Source organism: Phocoena sinus, chromosome 10, assembly GCF_008692025.1.
Source record: "Phocoena sinus isolate mPhoSin1 chromosome 10, mPhoSin1.pri, whole genome shotgun sequence".
In the NCBI taxonomy this organism is placed as follows: Eukaryota; Metazoa; Chordata; class Mammalia; order Artiodactyla; family Phocoenidae; genus Phocoena; species Phocoena sinus.
In genome coordinates, this window is record NC_045772.1 from 73,425,643 (window position 1) to 73,451,754 (window position 26,112).

General features: G+C 33.5%; 1 protein-coding gene across 1 annotated transcript in view; it reads right to left on the reverse strand.

The window, feature by feature from the left end:
• C10H12orf40 (chromosome 10 C12orf40 homolog) overlaps positions 1-26,112 on the reverse strand; it is a 68,270-nt gene that overhangs the window by 32,347 nt on the left and 9,811 nt on the right. The window contains 4 exon segments of the mRNA XM_032646288.1: positions 6,804-6,864; positions 8,285-8,354; positions 8,638-9,146; positions 24,171-24,281. Of these exon segments, the coding sequence (XP_032502179.1) occupies positions 6,804-6,864; positions 8,285-8,354; positions 8,638-9,146; positions 24,171-24,281 (751 nt within the window).

Below are 26,112 nucleotides of genomic sequence, written 5' to 3' on the forward strand. Positions count from 1 at the left end.
CTTGGTCTCTCTTGTAAAATTTAAGATTTTAGCCAGGGTTCCACTATGCCTTTAGCTCTGTCTAGGCATCACAAATTAAAAGCTGATGCCTGCTCTACCTAAAGAACTCATAGCACCTGATACCCTTCAGGTTCTACCAGTGAGCTTATTTTCTTTTCTGACTCGCTCTAGACACATTCAAGCTGCCATAGATGTAGAGATTGTTTTTTAAGGATTCTAACCTGCTCATGATTCGTTCTTTAAGAGGATATATCTATATTATTCTTATTTAGGAAATATGAGTTATTTAAAGGAGTAACAGGATAGCATCTAATATTACTGACCACATTCCCTTCCTTAAAAATCTCTCCCATTTTTCTTTCCTATGACACCTTTCTTTGAGTACTCCCAAATCTCTCTAGCAGCTCATTCTCTCTTTTTTGATGGTAAACAATATTTTCACTGATTATCAAACAAAAGGAAAATTAATACATAATTCAGTTTTGTTTATTCCGATTTTATTTACTGTATTACTTACTGAAATCTAACAGAATCTTGGAAAGCAATTTTTAATGGAAATATAGTTGATTTACAATATTATTTAGATTAGGTGTACAGCATAGTAATTCAGTATTTTTGCAGATTATACTCCATTATAAGTTATTACAAGATAATTGTGCTAATTACCTGTGCTATACAATACATCCTTGTTGCTTATCTATTTTATACTTAGTCATTTGTATCTCTTAACCCCACACCCCTAATTTGTTCCTCCCTGCTTTCCTATCCCCACTGGTAACCACAAGTTTGTTTGCTATATCTGTGAGTCTATTTCTGTTTTGCATATGCATTCATATGTATTATGTTTTAGATTCTACACATAAATGATATCATACACTATTTTTCTTTCTCTGCCTGACTTATTTCAGTAAGCATAATATCTTCTAGGGCCATAGGGTCATCAATGTTGCTGCAAATGGCTAGGTAATATTCCATTTTGTGTGTGTGTGTGTGTCTGTGTGTGTATCTCCCACATCTTCTTTATTCATTACTTTGTTGATGGGCACTAGGGTTGCTTCAATGTCTTGGCTAGTATAAATAGTGCTGCTATAAATTTTGGGGCACATGTAACTGCAAATTAGTGTTTTCTTTTTCTCCTGATATATATACTAAAGTGGGATTGCTGGATCATATGTTAACTCTATTCTTAGTTTTTTAAAGAACTTCCATACTGTTTTCCATAGTGGCTGCACCAATTTACATTCTCACCAACTGTGTACAAGTGTCCCCTTTTCTCCACATCCTCTCCAACACTTGTTATTTGTAGACTTTTTGATGATGGCCCTTCTGACAGTTGTGAGTTGATATCTCATTGCTGTTTTGATTTGCATTTCTCTAATAATTAGTGATGTTGAGCATCTTTTCATGGGCCTGTTGGCCATCTGTATGTCTTCTTTGAAGAAAAAGTCTGTTCAGGTCTTTGATCATTTTTTGATTGGTTATTTGGTTTTTTTTGATATTGAGCTGTATGAGCTGTTTATGTATTTTTTGATATTAATCCCTTGTTGACTGCATCATTTCTAAATATTTTTTCCCATTCTGCTGGTTGGCTTTTCACTTTGCCTATGGTTTTATTTGCTGTGCAAAAGCTTTTAAATTTAATTAGGTCCCATTTATTTATTGTTGATTTTATTTCTTTTGCCTTAGGAGACAAACCCCCCAAAATATTGCTACAATTTATGTCAAAGGGTATTCTGCCTATGTTCTCTTCTAGGAGTTTTATTGTTTCATGTCTTATATTTAGGTCTTAAACCATTTTGAGTTTATTTTTGAATATGGTGTGAGGAAATGTTCTAATCTCATTATTTTACGTGTAGCTGTCTAGTTTGGCCAGCACCACTTGTTGAAGAGACTTTCATTTCTCCATTGTATATTCTTGCCTCTTCTGTCATAGATTAATTTACCACAGTTCTGTGGGTTTCTTTCTGGGCTCTCTATTCTGTTCCATTTATCTATGTGTCTGTTTTTGTGCCAGTACCATGCTGTTTTGAATACTTCAGTTTTGTTTTATTCTCTGAAGTCTGAGAGGGTAATTCCTCTGGCTTTGTTCTTTTTCTCAAGAGTGCTTTGGCAACTCAGGGTCTTCTCTGGTTCCATATAAATTTTAGGATTATTTGGTCTAGTCCTGTGAAAAATGTCATGAGTGTTTGATAGAGATTACATGAAATCTATAGATTGCTTTGGGTGGTATGGCCATTTTAACAATATTAATTCTTCAAAGCCACAAATGTGATACCTTTCCATTTTTTTGTATCATGTTCAATTTCCTTCATCAATGTTTTATAGCTTTCAGAGTATAGGTTTCTCATCTTCTTAAGTTTATTCCTAGGTATTTTATTCTTTTTGGTGTGATTTTTAAATGGGATTTAAAAAAACTTTCTCTTGTATCCTGCTACCTTGCTGCATTCATTTATTAGTTCTGGTAGTTTTTGTGTGAGACTTTAGGGTTCTCTATATAAAGTATCATGTCATCTGCAACTAATGACCATTTTACCTCTTTCCTTCCAATTTGGATAACTTTCATTTATTTTTCTCGTCTGATTTCTGTGGCTAGGGCTTCCAGTACTATGGTAAATCAAAGGAGCAAGAGTGAACATCCTTAACTTGTTCCTGAATCTAGTGAGATGGCTTTCAATTTTTCACCATTGAGTATTACATTGGCCATAGGTTTGTCACAAATAGACTTTATTATGTTAAAATATTTTCCCTCTATACCCACTTTGATGAGAGTTTTTACCATGAATGGATGTTGAATTTTATCAAATGCTTTTTCTGCATATATTGAGATCATGTGATTTTTATCTTTCCTTTTGCTAATGTGATATACCACACTGGTTGATTTGCAAATGTTGAACCATCCTTTTGACCCTGGAATGAATCCAACTTGATTATGGTGTATGATCCTGTTTATATATTGTTGGATTTGGCTTGCTAATATTGTGTTGAGGATTCTGCTGTCTATATTCATCAAAAATATTTGGCCTGGGCTTCCCTGGTGGCACAGTGGTTGAGAGTCCACCTGCCGATGCAGGGGACACGGGTTTGTGCCCTGGTCCGGGAAGATCCCACATGCTGAGGAGCGGCTAGGCCCATGATCCATGGCCGCTGAGCCTGTGCGTCCAGAGCCTGTGCTCCGCAATGGGAGAGGCCACAACAGTGAGAGGCCTGCGTACCGCAAAAAAAAAAAAAAAAAAAAAAAAATATATATATGTATATATTTGGCCTGTAATTTTCTTTTTCGTACTGTCTTTGTCTGGTTTTGGCATCAGTGTAATGGTGGCCTTGTAGAATGAATTGGGGAGTGTTACCTACTCTTCCATTTTTTGGAATAGTTTGAGAAGGATAAGTATTAGTTCTTCTTCATATGTTTGGTAAAATTCCTCTGTGAAGCCATCTTGCCCTGGACTTTTATTTGTAGGGAGTTTTTCAAGTTAAAGATTTTATTTCACTACTAGTGATTGGTCTGTTAAAGTTGTTTCTTCTGGACTCAGTCTTGGCAGGCTGTATGTTTCTAGAAATTTGTCCTTTCTTCAAGGTTGTCCAATTTGTTGGCATATAACTGTTCAGAGAATTCTATTATTTCTTTATATCTCTGTGGTATCAGTTTTTATTTCTCCTATTTCATTTCTTATTTTATTTATTTCAGTCTTCTCTCTTTTCTTCTTGGTGAACCCAGCTAAATGTTTATCAATTTTGTTTATCTTTTCAGAAAAATAGCTCTTAGTTTAATTGATCTTTTCCATTGTTTTTGTTTTTGTTTTTGTTCTTGCGGTATGCGGGCCTCTCACTGTTGTGGCCTCTCCCGTTGCGGAGCACAGGCTCCGGACACGCAGGCTCAGTGGCCATGGCTCACGGGCCCAGCTGCTCTGCGGCATGTGGGATCTTCCCAGACCGGGGCACGAACCCGCGTCCCCTGCATCGGCAAGCGGACTCTCAACCACTGCGCCATCAGGGAAGCCCTCCACTGTTTTTTATCTCTATTTCCTCTCTGATCTTTATTATTTCCTTCTTTCTGCTGACTTTGATCTCTGTTTTTCTTTTTCTAATTCTTTTAGGTGGTAGGCTGTTTGAGATTTTTCTTGTTTCCTGAGGAAGTCCTATATCACTATAAACTTCCTTCTTAGAACTGACTTTGCAATATCCCATGTATTTTGAAAAGTTTTGTTTCCATTTTTATTTGTCTCAAGGTACTTTCTGATTTCCTTTTTGATTTCATTGTTGATCCATTTGCTTTTCAGTAGCATGTCATTTAGCCTTCACGTGTTTGTTCTTTTCCCATTTTTCTTTCTGTAGTTGATTTCTAGTTTCATACAGTTGTGTTCTGAAAAAAATGCTTGATGCAATTTCTATCCTCTTAAATTTGCTGAGGCTTGTTTTGTGGTCTAGTATGTGATCTATCCTGGAGAATGTTCTGTGTTCAATTGAAAGGAATGTGTATTCTGTTGTTTTTGGATGTACTGTCCCATAGATATCTACTAAGTTTAACTGGTCTAGTGTGTCCTTAAGACCACTCTTCCTTTATTGATTTTCTGTATGGATAATCTGTCCATTGATGTCAGTTAGGTGTTAAAGTCCCCTACTATTATTATATTATTGTCCCTTTCTTTCTTTAAGTGTTAGTATTTGATTTATATATTTAGGTGCTCCTGTTTTGGGTACAAATATGTTAACAAGTATAATATCCTCTTCTTGTTTGATCCCTTTATCATTATATAATACCCTTCTTTGTCTTTTGTCATATCCTTTGTTGTGAAGTCTCTTTTGTCTGATATGAGTATTGCTACTCCCACTTTCTTGTTGTTTCCATTTGCATGAAATATCATTTTCCATCCCCTCACTTTTATTCTGTATGTGTCTTTTGCCCTAAAGCCTCCTGTAAGCAGCATATTGAGGGTCTTGGTTTTTACCCAATCAGCCACCCTATGTCTTTTGATCAAACACTGACATTTAAAGTAATTATTGATAGATATGTACTTATGGCCACTTTATCACTTGTTTTCCAGTTGTTTCTGTAGTTATTCTCTGTTCATTTTTTCTTTTTGTTTCTACCATTGTGGTTTCATGAGTTTCTTTAGTAATTCCTTGGTTTCCTTGCTATTTGCTTTTTGTGTAGCTATTATAGGCTTTTGACTTGTGGTTTCCACGAGGATCACATATGTTGACCCATAATTATATCTACAGTAAGTCCCCTACAGACGAATGAGTTCTGTTCTGAGAGCACGTTCATAAGTCCAATTTGTAAGTTCAACAAAGTTAGCCTGGGTACCCAACTAACACAATCAGCTATATAGTACTGTACTGTAATAGGTTTATAAAACTTTTCATACAAATAATACATAAAAAGCAAACAAACACAAAAGTAAATATTTTTAATCTTACAGTACAGTACCTTGAAAAGTACAGTAGTACAGTGAAACAGCTGGCATACAGGGGCTGGTATTGAGTGAACAGGCAAGAATAATTACTGACTGGAGGAGGGAGAGGAGGTGGGAGATGGTACAGCTGAAGGATCATCAGCAATGAGAGATGGAGGGCAAGCTGCAATTTTACACACGCCTGACATTGATGACAAAAGTTCTGGTTCCTTGCTGGATTCAATTCTATCTACCCTCTTAAACAAAAGACCCAGTGATTTCTGGGGGGTAGTAGCTCTTTTTTTCTCATCATAGATGACACAGTAGCACTGGATTGCATTCTGAATGGCTGCTGCAACTTTCATGTACTAAGTTTGGGTCCTGTGCCTCAAAAACTAACAGTGCCTCCTCAAATGAAGAAAACCCCCTTACCAAATTTCCTGCATTGTGAATCTCTTTGGTTCTTCAGTTACTTCTTCCTCTTTTCTCTCTTCATCCTTTCTCTGGGCTTTCAATTCTATTGTTATCAATTGGTGCCTCTTAGCAGTACCTGCTACATCACCACTGCTTTTATGCTTGCTTCCAGACAGCCTGGGCTTGAAATAAAGATACTGTACTACTATACTCTATACCATACTGTAAAGTACACAAAAGCACAACCACTTTTAGAAGACGCATACATGTAACAATGTATGCCAGACACATGAATTAATTTATGTGATTGGACATGTGAATGCATATTTCCATCTTTGAATGTTCTCAACTTGAAGGTTCATATGTAGGGGACTTACTGTACTTGTTTTAAACTGATAGTCATTTAATTTCAAACACATTTTAAAATATCTACATTTTTTACTCCCTTCTCTTACATTTTGTGGGTTTTTTATGCTATATTTTACATCTTTGTGCTTGTTCCTTAACTGTTTATTGTTTCGTGTCCTAGTATGTGACCTATCCTAGAGAATGTCCCATGCGCTTTTGAAAAGAACGTGTATTGTTTTTTGAATGACTGAATCATACACCCTTATTATGAGCGGGAATTACAACTTAGGTAACCAGTGTTTATATATGTTTTAGTATTCTTAAATATATAACTATTTTCACCTGTAATGCAATTAAACCTAAAGAAATTTCATCTTGGAATAAATTTTATAGGACTTAGAGAAAGAACGTTAAATGCATCTATATTGGTTTGACTAAAATAAGGCACATTACAGTTTCTGAAATGTTGTTAATTTCTCAATCTAAGCTATAATTTCCCCAGAGTAAAAAAATATATTAAAAAAAGTTACCCTAAAAAGAAAATTTTCAGAAAGAGCTAACCTTAAAACAAAGTAAATTTTAAATACTAAAATAAGACATGATAATACAACTTGCTTAATTGGAAAGATAATGTAAGATGTACTTTACCTCACCAATTCCGAAGTCCCATGATTGCTTAGAACACAATTCTTCCAAAGGGATATTACCCCTAAGGGTTTTAAATAAGACAGTATTAGAGTGTGTTTTATTCCCTCTGAAAATTATTGTTCTAAATTATGATTCCCAAAGTTGGTTAAAGATCAGAATTATAAGAGAAGTTTTTTAAAAGATAAGGATTCATAAGCTCTATCTTAAGGAGCCTATTTATTTTGTGTAGGTCAAACTTGATATTTTGTATTTTAAAATCACCCCTTGGGCTTCCCTGGTGGCGCAGTGGTTAAGAATCCACCTGCCAATGCAGGGGACATGGGTTCGATCCCTGGTCTGGGAAGATCCCACATGCCACAGAGCAGCTAAACCCATGCGCCACAACTACTAAGCTTGCGCTTTAGAGCCCACAAGCCACAACTACTGAAGCCCTCATGCCTAGAGCCCATGCTCTGCAACAAGAGAAGCCACCACAGTGAGAAGCCTGCGCACTGCTACGAAGAGAAGCCCCTGCTCACCGCAACTAGAGAAAGCCCACGTGCAGCAATGAAGACCCAATGCAGCCAAAAATAAATAATAAATAAATTTATTAGGAAAAAAAAACCCCTCAAGTGATGAGGATCTTCACACAGGTTTGGAAGCCATGTTCTAAATCACTTTCATAAAATATGTTTTAAAATTCAAATTTTAACATCCTGTTTTTCATTCATAAGTTTCTGAATATTTGGAGGTTTGACAACAAAGAACCTAAGTTGTTGATTTTATTAAATAAGTGGTGAATCTATTTTTTAATTAATTTGTTGTGCCAATGCCATAAAAATGGCATCTAATAATTCTTTGTATTATAGATATTTTACATATTTCCATAAGAAAGTACTTCCAAAATAAAAATCTATTCTAATTCATGATTTTCAATTACAAAGATGTGATTAAGTCATAATTATTACTGAGAAAGTTAGGTATATTCTGAAACGACAAGTTTTCTTTAATTTCCTATAATGTCAGTCCCATACATTGTTGATATGCTTGTTTATGCCATTAACATTTGAATTCTATTACTCCCTTGTTCTGATTCTATATTAACCAAGCAACCTTCCCATGGCAAGCTGTCAAAAGGTAGAAAATATTCAGTAAGAAAATTATGCCAGTAAGCATTCCTATATATGTCACCTTTCTATTTCTTATTGTAAATTAATAAATTGACATTCTGGTGGGTAAATAAATTTCCTGAACACATAAGTCAGTTTTCTCATATCTAATTAACACTATGATTCAGATAAGAAGATATTTTTGCACTGGTGAATATGAGGACCAAACTCTCAACTAGGGTGATATTACCAAGGTCTGACAATTGATTTTTGAGGCCAGTCTGCCCACCCTCAGACAGCATTATGCCTACCTCACTTTGTATCAGTTTAATCCTTAAACATGCATTATATTAGATCCCAATTTGCATTCCCCAAATTTACCTAAAAACTTACATATGGTTCACTGAATATTTCTGATTTTTTTTCTGGGATGTCTTCTCTTGGTAATCACTTTCAAATTTTCCTTTAAAAATAAAAGTATGCATTGAAATAAAACTTTAGCATAGACGATTTCTATTTTTTAATTTGAAGCTTATTAGCATGACCCATATAGAGGGATGCCACTGGTCCACAATGTCATATAATAGAATGTCATTCTATTTTTAATTTCATGTTCCTCCAAACACACACACACACACACACACACACACACACACACACACACACACACGGATATTCATTAAAGCTGAAAACAAACAAACAAAAAGCCCCAATAGATTATTACACTTTCCATCTATAACACCAACCTTTTTTATCAGAGTTGGCTGGGTAACAATCCTTCTCAAAAGATGTACTAAAATTATTTCTTTCATTATTGTTGTACTCTTTCTGACAATTCTTGTTTGGTCGACACTTTTCTGGAAAACTTGATTTATTAAAAGTAGAATTACTAGAAGTCAACTCTGGATCTGTAAAAATACTTCTAATGCATCTATCAGTGAAATGGTTTTTATCAGAACTAATGACTGCACTGTCATAACAACACTTGTCAAAGGTTTTCTTTATCTTCTGTTGATCTATGTTTAATAAGTTGATCATATTTTCACTAATAAAAGAGTCACAGTTATCTGATAGAAGGCTTGGGGTTGGCTGGTTCACATCTTCATTAGAAAACTTTTTTCTATTTTCTCCCCAAATATGTTGTAATGAATTTTTTTCAGTAATGAAATCTGACTGTCTTCTTTCATCCATGCTTCCACAATATTCACCTACAACTATAGCAGGTCTCCTAGTAAGGAAATTTCTATTTTCTGGACTTTAGGATAAATAAAAACATATTTAGCAAGAAAAGCATAGAGCACTCTCATTTAGAAACACGTGAAGTTAAATCTTACAGAACATATTGAGTAGCTGCTAACATTTAAGTGGACCATGTTTACATTTTTTAAATTTAAATAAATAATACTGCTTTGGGTGGAAATGTGTTTAATATCCTCTTCTAATATCTTAGTGAGTATAAAAATAATCTACACTTAGTTTAGTACTGCAACATGAAAAACCAGTATGTGGTTCAATTTACTGTTTTATTAACAAAACAAAATATGACCAATCTATACTGTCTTCCATAATAACGTCTAGAGAATTACCTAGGCAAACACTGTACATAAATGCCACTCCATTTAACCAGAGAAAGACACCTTGAAGACTGTTCAGAGAAAATAATTACCCTTAGTGTTAAAATGTCAAATAAAATTGTTATGAGAACATTAAATCAGATATTTCTCAACCTAACAAGGAACTCAAACTATCTCTGAAGTTCCCAAGGAAGAGCAATATAACTACAACTGCATACGTAAGTAATAAAGCCAAGAGATAAGATGGATTAGGTGAAAATGCTAGACCAGATAGCTTGCAAATTCCCTTCTAATGCATAATTATTATAAATTATTATAAATCATAATTCTAAGTTATGTCCAATTTGTATTAAAGAATCAAAGTTATCATGGAAAGTAATTAGAAATCAAGGTATTATGAATTTTGTTGCCTTTGACTATCTACAAATTTACTTGGGGTTGGTTTTGTTCCAGAGATTGGAGGTACCAAAGAAATTTAGAAAAAACATAGACTGCTGAAACTCTGATTGAGTTCCAATTTTATTTATAATTAATTTATTAAATATTTAATGAGCAAGTGCACCTACTCTGTTCTAGGCAGTGCGCCATGTGTTGGGGACAGAGAGATAAAATATTTCAGTTTGGTATTAAGGAGAGAGAGATGTTTTGTCCATGAATGCACACAGATCATGATCCTACATTATTTCTCAATATGGGTCTTATTGGTATTTGGGGCAGAAAAATGCTACTCTGTTATTACCAAAAGGCATAACCTATAGTATGCAATAATATACACCATTAACACCAGAGAAATTTCTATTACTCTAAATGAGAAAATAAATTTAAAAGCACTTAGTAAGTTAGAAAGCATACTACAAAATGTAAATCATCATTTTAAAAGGGTATCTTAAGCATTCAGACTCAGGATAATCACTAACTCAAAAGATGTGGGCAATACAGAAGTGTAGAGTGCACAGTCATTGCTCACAGGAAATAGCCTAGAAGAGGCAAGAAAAAATTAGAAAGTGAAAAGTGCTATCCTACAGTAAATTTTCACTATAGTACATAGAAATTCTTTTGATTGAGAAAAATCAGGCAGGTGGCATTTGAGTTGGGGACCAAATGTTGGGAAGAATTGTTACTTGTACAAATGAGAGACATGATGCTAAAAATTTTTAAGTCTTATTAAGATAAATCCATCCAGTTTCTTTAACAATTTAATTTTTCCTATAGCTAAATATAAAATTCATGAAAATTATGTACAAAAATAGTGATAAATTTATTATCTAAATAAAGAGTATTCAACAGAAATTTAATGTATGCCTACTATGTGGTAAGGAGACAATACAGCTTATATTCTAGTGAACAAATATATTAAACAAATAAGATAATTAGCCATTAATAAGTACAATGAATAAAAGAAATAAATAGTTAAACAAATAAAGATAATTATAGTGCCTTTACAAGTGCTACAAAATCACGTGATGGAATAACATGTTGGAGGTCATGTTTCAGATAGTTTGGTCAGGAAAGCCCCTAATAAGGAAGTGATAAATAAGCTAAAAGTACAGAATGATTAGACATGTGAAGAAAGGAGTAAGCACACCCTGGGGAATGGAATAATAACAAATGCAAGGTCTGCAGCATGTTTGGGAAATGAAAAGAGGAGGAATAAAGCTAGATTAGAATCAGTAAAAGAAAACTTATGACTTAAGGCTTAAAAGGTACAAAAGGGCCAAAAATCATGCAGAGCTTTATTTCTGAAAAGACCAATAAAAAACATTGAAAGGTTCCAAGTACAAAAGTAAAATCGACTGCCTTCTGCCTTGGAAAATATCAGTCTGATTGCTGGGTGCTTATGAATTTCAGGTCTTCTGACTACCCAAATGAAGTAAAAAGAACCAGATTTATCCTGCCAACTGACCAAATTAAAAAACTAGACAAAATACATGAGACAATAATTTTCAGACATGGGCCATCAGGTAGAACAGGATAATGATCCCTGAAAGAGAGAAAACAAATCAAATGACTCCTATAACTGCTCCTAGCTTACTACCTTGAGAGTGTATCCAAGCCACAGAATACTTGAATACTTGGAGGGGAAACCTAGTCAGAGCCCACAGATTACCCTTCTTGAGGAAATAGGGCTGGGGGTTCAGGGAGACTATAGAAAATAGAGTTCACAGGGCAGAGTACCATGAAGGAGTGTGTTTCAAAAAAAGGAAGCTCCAGAGATCTACAGAGAGTTCTCAAATCTTTAACCAAGTACTGACCAGCACATACATATGAAGCAATTAGTCAAGGCTGGGAAAAGAACCACCCAACATGAGAAGATGGAACAATTCCAGGAACTCACACAAAGATGGGAAATTTTGTGTTCTCATCAACCAGAGTGGAAAACCTTGTAATTCAAAGGAAATTGGAGAGGACTCAGAAGAGTATAGCCTCAGCAGAGGGCAAATTAACCACAGACTGAAGGTGTATCTGGTCCTGCTTAACAAAGTTTAAAGCAACCCTCAATAAAATCATACTACTTCCAAGTAACTGAACTGTATCCCAGAACTAAGCTTAAGATGATCTATAGGATTACAAGATTTCCAGAAACCAAAAAGATAATTCACAATGTATAGAATCTAAACAAAATTTGCAAGAATGCAAAGAAGCAGAAAGTTACAATCTGTAATGAGGAGGAAAATCAGTTAGTAGAAATAGACTAAGAAATGACACAAAATGATATAATTTATAGACAAAGACATTAAGAGAGTTATCCTGTGTTCCCTATATTCAAGAAGCTAAAGGAAAGACTGAGCATATTGAATAGATACAAGGAAAATAAAGAGTTAAATCAAATTTCTAGAGATGAAAAATACACTGAATAAATTTACCAGTATTAGATACCAAAGAAGATACAATTAGTGAATTTGAAAATCTAACAATATATATAAAATGAAAGGAGAGGGAAAAAATGGAAAATGAATAGAGCATCAGCAAACTGTTACAAAACTTCAGTTGGACTACTTTACATATTATTTGGGATCCCAAAGAAGAGAGGAGATGAATCAGAAAAAATATTTGAAAAATTAATGACTGAATTTTTTCCAAATTTTGTAAAAACAGTAAGTCCACAGATCCAAGAAGCTCAATACAGCCCAGACACAAGAAATAGGAAACAAACATCCGAATCCTAATGGAGAGAAATCCACAGTAGAAAATCTGTGGTAGAGAATCTACCATGAAAAATCTTAAAAACAGAGAAAATTGTATATTATATATACACAGATATTAAGATAAGAATGACAGCAAACTTCTAGTTGGAAACAATGGTACTCAAAGACATTTTTCAAAAAGAAGAGAACAATAAAGACTTAAAAATATACGAGATGAATTAATCACCAGCAGACCCACACTATAAAAAATGTTAAAGAAAGTCTTTTAAACAGAAGGAAGATGTCACCAGATATAAATCTAGAGCTGCACAAAATAATGAAGACCACCAAAAATGATAAATTTGAACTGAATATAAAAAATTGTTTTCTTATTTTTTAACTCTCTAAAACAAAAAGAATAATGGATTTATAACATATATATAAGTAAAATGTATGAATACAACAACACAAAGGCTAAAGGAAAGAAACAGAAGCATATCATTATAAGTCTCATATTATATTTGAATTGGCATAATATAACTTGAAGACAGTCCATGATAAATTAAATATATACTATAAAATCTAAAGCAATCACTGAAAAACAAAAAACAGAGTTATATCTAATAAGCCAACAAAAGGGATAAATTAAGTCATAGAAAATACTCAAAAGGCAGAAAAAGAGGGAAGGGGAACAAAATTATATGGGACAAATAAAAAACAGCTAGCAAGAGAACAGACTTAAACCCAACCATATAAATTGTCACATTAAATGTAAATGATATTCTTAACAGTAATACATCTCAATAAATTTGAAAGGATTCAAATCACATAAAGCATCTGCCTTGTCCACAATATAATTAATTTAGAAAGATAACAGAAAAGCCTTGAGGTTTCTAGGAACCAAACAACAAACTTCTAAATAATTAATTGATTGTAAATGAAATCAAAAGGAAAATTATAATTTTTTTAACTGAATGAAAATTAAAACAAAACATTTCAAACTTGTAGGATATAGCAAAAGCAGTGGTTAATGGGAAACTGATAGCACTAAACACACACACACACACACACACACACACACACACACACAAACACACACACAGAAAAGAAAAAATGGTCTCAATTCAATGACCTCAGCTTTCACCTTAAGAAACCAGAAAAAAAAAGAGCAAATTAAATCCAAATTAAATAGACAAATGGAAATAAAAGCAGAATTCAATGAAATGAATACTAGAAAAATAAGAAATATGTGAAATTGAAAGTTAATTCGTTTAGAAGATAAGTAAACTTGGCCAGTCCCTAATCAGAATAATCAGGAGAAAAAAAGGAGAAGATGTTATCAATGAGAGAAAAGACATCACTACAGATGTTAAAGATGTTAAATGCATTGTAAGGGGATATTATGAATAACTTGAAGTCAATAAATTCTACAACAGATTAAATGAATACTTTTTTTATTCAATACAAATTATCAAATCTCACTAAAAATAATCTGACTAGCCTGTATCTAGTAAGAAATGAAATTTAGAGTAAAAAATAAACATTCCCACAAAAAGAACTCCTCAGTGATGAACTCTGCCAGACATTTAAAGAGTAAATTATACCAAAGCTACACAAACTTTCAGAAAATTACATTGGAGGGGTTACTTCCCAACTCATTCTATGACATTGGCATTAGGCTGATATCAAAATCAGACCAAGATATTAAAATAAAAAGAAACCTAGAAAACAATATCTTTCAAAAATTTCTAACAAAATTTTAGCAAATCAAATCCAAGAATGCATAACCAGGATAGCATGCTGTGACCAAGTGGGGTTTATCTCAGGAACACAAGACTGATTTAACATTAAAAAATTAATCGATGAGGAGCAGAACCTCTGGAATTGATAGAGAAACTTGGCAAATTCTTCCCCACTCTAAGCAACAACAGAACCAAATAACATTTGCAAAAAAAACTATTTCAGAATCTGGGGAGTGACCAAAGGTATACAATAAACTGAGAAGGAGGTAAAACTACTAAACCTTAGTAGGAAAAGTGGGAGTCTGTGGAGTTTTAGCCTTGGGCTGTTTCCCTCCATCCCCAGCTCCACGGCTGGTAGCACTACCAAGGCTAGGCAGTTTGGAGGTGGGTATGGGGGAGCCCCATGACCAGGGAATTTGTCAAAATCGATCATTATCTTGGTGGCAGACCATCAGAATAGGCTAACATTGCAGCTGCCTAAGGCTATAATACTTGGAGAAAGCAAAAAACGATCAAGAAATTTCATGGAGAGATCTAGAAAACAAATACGCTTTCATAAACTCTCAGCCATCACTGGTGGTCTGGAAAGCTGCAAATATGTATAAGGCTGTGAGCATACACAGGAGAGAGCAATCAGAAAAAATATGTAAAAAATATTTGAAAAATTAATGACTGAATTTTTTCCAAATTTTGTAAAAACAATAAGAAGTCCACAGATCCAAGACGCTCAACACAGTCCAAATACAAGAAATAGAAAACAAACATCCTAATCCTAATGGAGAGAAATCCACTGTAAAAAATCTTGGTAGAGAATCCACGATAAAAGAATCTTAAAAACAGAGAAAATTATATATTATATATACACAGATATTAAGATAAGAATGACAGCAAACTTCTAGTTGGAAACAATGTCACTCAAAGACATTTTTCAAAATGTCTTTGAAAAATAACACTCATCCTGGCTGAATATGAGGTATCCACTCATACCTGGCTGAATATAAGGTCTTATGCCCAGGAGGAAGTCTTATTAGCTCAAGGTGTTTAAACACAACCTTCAACTAATCATTGGTTGACCTCTAAGCACTGCTTTACAGATTTAAATGTCTATATTAGAAGAGAAGAAAAATATCAAATCAATAAGTTAAGCTTACACCCTAAGAAACTAGAAAAAAAAGGAGGCCAAACTAAATCCAAAGTAAGTAGAAAAAGAAAATGATAAACATTAGGGCAGAAATGGAATAGAAAAAAAAATAGAGAAAACTGATGAAACTCAAAACTTAGCAAATAAAATTAGCAAATCTTTAGTTATACTGACCAAGAAAAAAAGTAGAAAAGACACAGATCTGGAATTAAACAGGTTAAACAAGGATATCAACACTTACATTATAGAAATTAAAAGGACTTCAAGGGACTACTATGAACAACTTTATGCAAACAAATTATACAACTTAGATGAAATGGATGAATTCCTATAAAAACACACATTAACACAAAGTACTCAAGAAGAAATTTTAAAATCTGATTAGACCTATAACAACTAAAAATAAAAAGAATTATTAGTTAAATGTCTTCCCACTAAGAAAAGGCCAGGTGCAAAAATACTTAAAGAAGAAATAACCAGTCCTCCACAAATTCTTCCATTAACTAGAGGAGGAAAGGCTTTCCAACTTGTTCTATGAAGCCAGAAGTATTACTCTGTTACCAAAGCCAGACAAAGACATCAAAAGAAAATAAAAATTCAGACCAATATTTCTCATGAATATAGATGTAAAAATCATTAAAAAATTAGCAAAATAAATCCAGCATTTTACGAAATGGGTTCTGTAACATAATTAAGCAGCCTTTATCACAGGAAGGCAAGGTGGTTTAACATTTGAAAATAAGGTAATATATATATTAATAGAATAAAGGAAAAAAAACTACATGATAATCTCAAGGGACACAGAATGAGCATTTGGCAAAAATCCATGATAAAAACTTTCAATAAACTAGGAATAGAGGGCAACCTGACAAAGGGCACCTACAAAAACCTAAAGCTAATATCATTCTTAATAGTGAAAGGCTAAATGCTTTCCCCTAAGACTCGAAACAATGTAAACATGCTCACTCTTGCCACTGCTATTCAGCACTGTATTAGAGGTTCAAGTCACTGCATTCAGGCAACAAAAAGAAGCAAAAGGCATTCAGATTGAAAGGGGAAAGGTAAAAATATCTATATTTATAGACAGCATAATCCAATATGGTGAAAATCCTAAAGAACTCATAAAACTACTAGTAGAACTAATAATACAGCAAGGCCAAAGGATACAATTTCAATATACAAAATTGTATAACTATATACTAGCAATGAATAATCCAAAAATAATATTAACAAAATAATTGCAAAGATATTGGCCTGTAATTTTCTTTTCTGGTAGTGTCTTTGTCTGGTTTTGGTATCAGAGTAATGGTGATGGCTTCATAGAATGTCTTTGGGAGTGTTCCTTCCTCTTCAATCTTTTGGAAGAGTTTGAGAAGGATCAGTACAAGTTCTTCTTTGTATGTTTGGTAGAATTCACCTGTGAAGCCATCTGGCCCTGGACTTATGTTTGTAGGGAGTTGTTTCTTGTTTTTGTATTTTTAATTACAGATTTTATTTCATTTCTAGTGATTGGTCTGTTCAAGTTATCATTTTCTTCTTGACTCAGTCTTGACAAGCTGTATGTTCCTAGAAAGTTGTCCATTTCTTCTAGGTTGTCAAATTTGTTGGCATATAATTGTTCATAGTAATCTCTTATGGATTTTTGTATTTCTGTGGTATCAGTTATGATTTCCCCTTTCATTTCTTATTTTCATTATTTGGGTTTTCTCTCTTTTCTTCGTGAGCCTGGCCAGAGGTTTGTCAATTTTGTTTACCCTTTCAAAGAAGCAATTCTTGGTTATACTGATTTTTTTCTATTGTTTTTAATCTCTATTTTATTTATTTCCTCTCTGATTTTTATTATCTGCTTTCTTCTGCTAACTTTAGGTTTTGTTGGTTCTTCTTTTTCTAATTTTTTTAGGTGTTGGGTTAGGTTGTTTATTTGACATTTGTCTTGTTTCTTAAAGAAGACCTGTACTGCTATGAACTTTCCTTTAAGAACTGCTTTTACTGCATCCCATAGATTTTTGTTTGGTTGTGTTTTCATTGCCATTTGCCTCAAGGCATTTTTAAATTTCTTCCTTGATTTCATCATTGATCCATTGGTTTTTTAGTAAAAAGAAAATTACAGGCCAATATCTTTGATGACTATAGATGCAAAAATTTTCAACAAATATTAGCAAACCAAATCCAACAACACATAAAAAAGATCATACACCATGACCTAGTTGGATTCATCCCAGGGTCACAAGGATGGTTCAACATATGCAAATTAATCAATGTGATACACCACATCAACCAAAGAAAAGATAAAAACCACATGATCATCTCAATAGATTCAGAAAACGCATCTGATAAAATTCAACATCCATTAATGATAAAAACCCTTATGAAAGTGGGTATAGAGGGAACATATCTCAACATAATAAAAGCTTTTTATGACAAACCCACAGCCAATATAATACTCAATGGTGAAAAGCTGAAAGCCTTCCTGCTAAAATGTGGACAAAGACAAGGATGCCCACACTCATCACTTCTCTTCAACATAGTACTGGAAGTCCTAGCCACAGCAATCAGAAAAGAAAAAGAAATAAAAGGTATTCACATTGGTAGGGAAGAGGTAAAATTGTCATTATATGCAGATGGCCATGATATTATATATAGAAAACCCTAAAGACTCCATACAAAAACTACTAGAATTGATAAATTCAGCAAGGTAGCAGGATACAAGATTAACACACAGAAATCAGTTGAATTTCTTTATACTAACAATGAAATATCAGAAAGGGAATGTAAAAAAATCAATACCTTTTAAAATCACATTAAAAAAACACACAAAACTTAGGAATCAACCTCACCAAGGAGGTGAAAGACATATGTTGAGAACTACAAAACATTAATAAAGGAAATCTTAAAAATAATGCAAAGAAATGGAAAGATATCCCATGTTCTTGGAATGGAAGAATTAATACTGTTAAAATGGCCACACTACTCAAAGCAATCTACAGATTTAAGGTTATCTCTATCAAATTACCCATGACACTTCTCACAGAACTAGAACAAATAATCCTAAAATTTATATGGAACCATGGGAGACCCAGAATTGCCAAAACAATCCTGAGGAAAAAGAACAGAGCAGGAGACATGACCCTCCCAGACTTCAGACAATACTACAAAGCTACAGTAATCAAAACAGTGTGGTATTGGCACAGAAACAGACATATGGATCAATGGAACAGAATAGAGAGCCCAGAAATAAACCCACATGCTTATGGACAATTAATCTTTGACAAAGGAGGCAAGAATACACAATAAAAGACAAGTCTCTTCAGCAAGTAGTATTGGGAAATTTGGACAGCCACATGTAAATAAAGTTAGAACACACCCTCACACCATACACAAAAATAAACTCAAAATGGCTTAAAGACTTAAATATAAGACAAGACACCATAAAACTCCTAGCAGAGAACATAGTTATAACATTCTCTGCCATAAATTGTACCAGCGTTTTCTTAGGTCAGTCTCCCAAGGCAATAGAAATAAAAGCAAAAATAAACAAATGGGACCTAATCAAACTTGTAAGCTTTTGCACAGCAAAGGAAACCATAAGCAAAATGAAAAGACAAACTATGGATTAGGAGAAAATATTTGCAAATAATACAACTGACAAGGGCTTAATTTCCAAAATATACAAGCAGCTCCTACAATTCAGTAACAACAAAAAAAAACCCAATCAAAAAATGGGCAGAAGACCTAAATAGACAATTCTCCAAAGAAGACATACATATGGCCAATAGGCACACGAAAATATGCTCAACGTTGCTAATTCTTAGTGAAATGCAAATCAAAACTACAATGAAGTATAACCTCACACCATTCAGAATGGCCATCATTAAAAAGGCTACAAATAAATGCTGGAGAGGTTGTGGAGAAAAGGGAACCCTCCTACGCTATTGGTAGGAATGTAATTTGGTACAGCCACTCTGGAAAACAGTATGGATGTTCCTCAAAAAACCTAAAAATAGAGTTTCCATATGATCTAGCAATCCCACTTCCTGGCATATACCCAGAAAAAATTATAATTCAAAAAGATACCTGCACCCCATATTCATAGCAGCACTATTTACAATAGCCAAGACATGGAAACAACCTAAATGTCCACTGATGGATGAATGGATTAAGATATATATGTAATGGAATATCAGTCAGCCATAAAAAAGAATAAAATAATGCCACTTGCAACAACATGGATGGACCTAGAGATCATCACACTAAGTGAAGTAAGTCAGAAAGAGAGAGACATACCATATGATATCACTTATATGTGGAATCTAAAATATGACACAAATTGACATATATATGAAACGGAAACAGACTCACAGACATAGAGAACAGATTTGTGGTTGCCAAGGGGCTGCTGGGGGGAGGGAAGGATTGGGAGTTTGGGATTAGTAGATGCAAACTATTATATATAGGATGGATAAACAACAAGGTCCTACTGTACAGAACAGGGAACTATATTCAATATCCTGTGATAAACCATAATGGAAAAGAATATGGAAAAGAATATATATATATGTGTGTGTTTGTATATATATATACATATATATGTATGTGTGTATAACTGAGTCACTTTGCTGTACAGTAGAAATTAACACAGTATAAACCAACTATACTTCAATAAAACTTAAAAAAAAGAAAATAATTCCAATCACAACAACATAAAGTGAATTAAATATGTAGGAATAAATTTAACAATATAACCATGAGGCTTATACATTGAAAACTACTGTAAATTACTGAGAAAAATTAAAGAAGATTAAATAAAATAGAATATTATTTAGCCATAAAAAGAAAATCCTGGGCCTCCCTGGTGGCGCAGTGGTGGAGACTGCACCTGCTGATGCAGGGGACACAGGTTTGTGCCCCGGTCCAGGAAGATCCCATATGCCATGGAGCGGCTGGGCCTGTGAGCCATGGCCACTGAGCCTGCGCATCCGGAGCCTGTGCTACGCAACAGGAGAGGCCACAATGGTGAGAGGCCCGCGTACCGCAAAATAAAAAAAAAAAAAGAAAATCCTTCTATTTTGACAACATGAAAGAACATGGAGGATATTTTGCTAAGTGAAAAGTCAGACACAGAAAGACAAATATTGTATATCTTACTTATATGTAGAATCTAAAAAGCCAAACTCAAAAACGCAGAGAGTAGAATGGTGGTTGCCAGGGGCTGGGAAGTGGGAGAAATGGGAAATATTGGTCAAAGGGTACAAATTTCTAGTTATAAGATGAATAAGTTCTGGGGATCTAGTGTACAGCATGGTGACTATAGTTCTTAATACTATATTTACACTGGAAATTTGTTAACAGAGTAGATCTTAAGTGGTCTTACCACACATACAATAATGATAACTATGTGAGGTGATGGATGTGTTAATTAGCTTGATTGTGGTAATCATTTCAAAATGTGTATGTATATTAAATCATCACAGTGAACACTTTAAATATATATAATTTTTATTTGTCAGTTATGTTATTAAAGCTGGAGAGAAAGAAAATCACACTTCAAACACACTGGAAGGCTCTCTCATGTCCCTCGAAGTCCATAACTCTCAAAAGTAACCACCATTCTGATTACTGTTGCTATAAATTATTTTAGCCTGTCTTTGAGCTTCATTTAAATTGAATTATACAATGGTTCTCTTTTTGTGTTGATTTATTCATGTTCTTGCTTGCTATTACATATATTAGCAGTCCATTCTTTTTCTTTTCCATGTACTATTCCATTACATGAATATTATATAATATTCTATTCTTAATGGACTTCTGGGTTAGTTGAAGTTTGGGGCTATTAAGAATAAAGCTCCTATGACATACAGAAAAATCAATTAGGAGGAACATTTCATGCTCATGGATTGGAAGAATCACTTTGTTAAAATTGTTTAATTTGATTGTTAAAATGTTAAAATTTCTCCCAAATTGATCTATAGATTCAACATAATCCCTATAAAAATCCAATTAAACTTTTTTTTTCCCCAGAAACTGACCGGGTGATCCTAAAACTTATATGAAAATGCAAAGGGCTAAGACAACCTAAAACACTTTTGAAAAAACAAATTGGAGGACTAATACAAGTCCCAATTTCAAAACTTATACTAAAGCTTTAGTATACAGTGTGACAAACAAAGATAGACATGATTGATAAATAAAACAGAATTGAGATTACAGGGAAAACAAAACACATTTTTGGTCAATTAATTTTCAATAAAAGTCCCAAAGCACTCAGTGGGGAAAAGTTATTCTTCTCTTTCCACAAATGCAAATGGTGAAATTAAATCCTTACCTCACACCATACATAAAAATTAACTCAAAAATATTAGATTGAGGGGCTTCCCTGGTGGCACACTGGTTGAGAGTCCGCCTGCCGATGCAGGGGACATGGGTTCATGTCCCAGTCCGGGAGGATTCCACATGCCGCGGAGCGGCTGGGCCCGTGAGCCATGGCCGCTGAGCCTGCATGTCCAGAGCCTGTGCTCTGCAACGGGAGAGGCCTGCGTACCGCAAAAAAAAAAAAAAAAAAAAAAAAAAAAAATTAGATTGAGGGCTTACCTGGTGGCGCAGGGGTTAAGAATCCGCCTGCCAATGCAGGGGACATGGGTTCAAGCCCTGGTCCAGGAAGATCCCCATATGCCATGGAGCAACTAAGCCCATGCGCCACAACTACTAAGCCTGTGCTCTAGAGCTCACAAGCCACAACTACTGAACCCATGTGCCACAGCTACTGAAGCCTGTGCACCTAGAGCCTGTGCTCCACAACAAGAGAAGCCACCACAATGAGAAGCCTGTGCACCTCAACGAAGAGTAGCCCCCGCTCGCCACAACTAGAGAAAGCCTGCACACAGCAATGAAGACCCAACACAGCCAAAAATAAATAAATAAAATAAATTTAAAAATAAAATAAAATAAAAAATATTAGATTGAAAACTACAAGACAGAAGAAAACATAAGAGACAATCTTCCTGGCCTTGTCTTAGGCAAAGATTTGTTAACTTTGACACCATATGCATGATTCATAAATTAAAAAATTAATAAATGTGATTTCATCAAAATTAAAACCTTTGTAAAAAAGTTTGGTGTCAAAAAGACACCATTAAGAAAACGAAAAGGGTAAGCATTTCACCAAAGATACATAAATGGCTAGGAAGCACATGAAAAGATGCTAACATCATTAGTCACTAGGGAAATGCAAAATTAAAACCCCAATGAGACACCATTACATATTGACTAGAATGGTGTAAATTTAAAAAAACTGATTGTACCAAGTGTTGTCAAATATGTGTTGCAAATGGAACTCTCAATCATTGCTCATGGGAATGTAAAAATGACACAAATCACTTGGGAGAACAGTCTGTCAGTTTCTTGAAAAGTTAAACATACACATACTATATGACCCAGCTATTCCACTTGTAGATATTTACCCAAAATAAATGAAAGCGTATGTCCAAATGAAGATTTCAGCATCAATGTTCATAGTAGCTTTACTTGGAATAGCCAAAACTGGGAGAAAAACATCCAAATGTCCATCAACAGATGAATAAATTGTGCTATGTCCATACAATGGAATACTACTCAGCAATAAAAAGAAACAGACATTGATATATATAATAAACAATATAGATGAATCTCAATTATGCTGAATGAAAAAAGCTAAACAAAAAAAAGGGAGAACATACTGTATGATGCCACTTAAAGACTAATCAATAGTGGCAGAAAGCAGATCAGCAGTTGTCTTGGGACGGGAGTAAGGGATGTGAAGTGACCAGAAGAAGCGATTAAAAAGGTGCCCAAGAAACTACTGGAGATGATAAATAAGTTCATTATTTTTAACACAGGTCAAAACTTATTGAAGTGCACATTTCAGATAAGTTCACTTTGTTGTACGTTGATTATACATTAATAAAGTTGTAAAAAAAATTTATCTCAGGACAAAGAGAAAACAAAAAGAACTGTTTTGTGGCTACTACAATTCTCCAGGCGAGAAGCAGTGGTTGCTTAGACTGGGATGGAACCCTTTGAGATGAAAATGTAAGTAAATAATTTTAAAGTTTATCAGAATACAGAAATGACAATACTTTGTTGGTGAAATGTATATTGGAAGATGAAGAAAAGGAAGGAATAGAGGACAACTTTTATTTTGGCTTAAGCAGCTGAGTAAATAGTGTTGCCTTTTACTAACATGAAGAAGACTGGGGTAGGATTACAGAGTCAAGGTTTCTCACCACAATTACCAAGAGTAATTCAAACTGGTTTGACAAGTTCAATGGATTTAAAACAAATAACTAGGGTTTATATATAGACATCTAGAAAATAAAAATAAGACACTGATCAACTATCATAAATATGAAAAAGAAATTAATATGATACGACACAGCAAAAGAAACAAGTAATTCATGGAGATTATAAAACAGGTACAAAACACCTTGGTCACAAATATGTTTTAAAATAAATAAATGAAAGGTAAATGTGCACATTAGAAAATAATTACTTATAAGTGTTTTAGTGAAATGCTACATTTTACTGATAGTGTTTTTTTCTAGAAGTAATATTTAGGTCTGCTTACATTTCTAACAAAAAATATTTGTATCTATTAAAAGTCAAATTAATAATTCAAGGAAAGAATGCTACAGGTTCTTTATTATGTTCAACATCTTTGCTTACCTGTTTAATCTTTCAAGTAATGGTCCAAATTGTGCTGTTTCATACGATGGACTGAAAGTATCTTGACTTTCATTTAATTTAGAAACCAAGGAATTAGAATAATTAACACTACTGAGCTGCAAAAAGAAAGGAAGAGCCTGACAAAGTGGTAAATGTACATATATACAAGTTAAATTATTTATCACAAATGTCATTTAAGTGAACATATATATACAAAAATGTATTATTTTAGTCTAAAATAAAGTAATTGTGTCCTAATTGAAAACAAAATAAATACTGTTATAACAATGAAAGCAATATCAGTATTTGAGTAATTATTGAAATAACAGGGTTGATACTATGGTCAGCTAAACATTTTCTCAGAGATTAAAAAAAAAAATTTTAAAAATACCCAGTACACCAGGATCTTGAGTAAATAAAAGTTAAATTTCTCTGACAAAAAATACATTATCTCTCCCAAGAAAACAGCTATACTTATCTCAGTTTTTCCATTTACTGAGTAATTTTATACTGCTACTTTAATATTTCCAAATATCAATATCATTGAGTACAAAATGGAGAAAGTGTTGGAAGACTATTGTGAAAAGCAGTTGAGATAATCCATTTATTAATGTGGAAAGTACCATATAAATATATTATATTGGCTCAGCACTAATCTATCCAGCAACAATAGTTTATATCTGTAGTATATATTTATCTACAAGTCATCAAACATAGAAATGACAAGTCCAAAGACAATCAGTGACAGAAATAGGAAAAAAAGAGGGGGAGACAAAAAGAGATACTGAAAGTCTTAAAAAAAAAAAAAGGTCTGAAGTGAGGGAGAGCTGAAAATAAAGTATGATAATACATCTTACATCTCAACCTCAGAGAGACAGTGACAGAGGTGCAGAGACAAAGGTGCATCCCTTGAAGTGAGAAACAAACAAACAAATCAAAAGAGAAGGGAATATTATATATGAGCTCAAATACTACTTTTCTAGGGAAGTGAGAAGTGAGCCCCAGACCAGTTTTTCTTCTAAAATGTTTTTTCAACTCAATTTCTTTTTTATCATATAATTTCATTTTAATTCTTCTCACTTTTCTTGAAATCCCTCCAAGTGAACTATTAAATACTTCATTAAAAGGTCACAATGTGACAATATGCCTTGGACAGGGACATTAAACTCTCTTTTTCTCTTCTGTCATATTAAGAATAACATTATTTACCCCTCTGGAGATAATCACTAACCTGCAGTCTGTAAGTAGGAGATTACAGAGCATTTCATTCTCTAGCCTATAAACTATTTAACAGAATAAGGATGAGTTATAAGCTGATCTAGGATGCAAGTTTTAGTCTTATAAAATACAAACTGAATGGGTACTTGGATGTTTTTCACTGCATCTTTCAAAAATTATTGGGTGCTCAAATTAATAAGGCTAACACATATCACTGAAACATAATACTTCATTTTCTCTCTTCTGAAAAACAGAAAACATACTTTAATAAAATTGAATCATGTTACATATTATATATAACTATAATATAGCATGATATATAACTATAATTTATAAATTTATAATTATAAATTAATTTTAAAATAATAACTACATAAATATGGCATAAAACTACTACATGCTAAAAATGGGAGAAATTCAAACTAAATACTCCTATTAATAAGACTGTTTATACAACCATTTTCCTATCATTATACATTAGTAATCTTTAATAATTTTATTTTTAAACTCTATATAAAGTTAATAAAAAATCATTTCTTGATGTTCTATGGCAGATATATTTCAGAATTTTAAATTTTGGACATTTTCATATTTTTACTTTAGAGCACACAATGATTGAACAATATTTTAGCACTACACATCTCTATATAAATATATTTGTATAATTATAATTGAAGTGCATATAACGTTGTTATCTGACAAATCATAAAAAGAATCAAGCCAT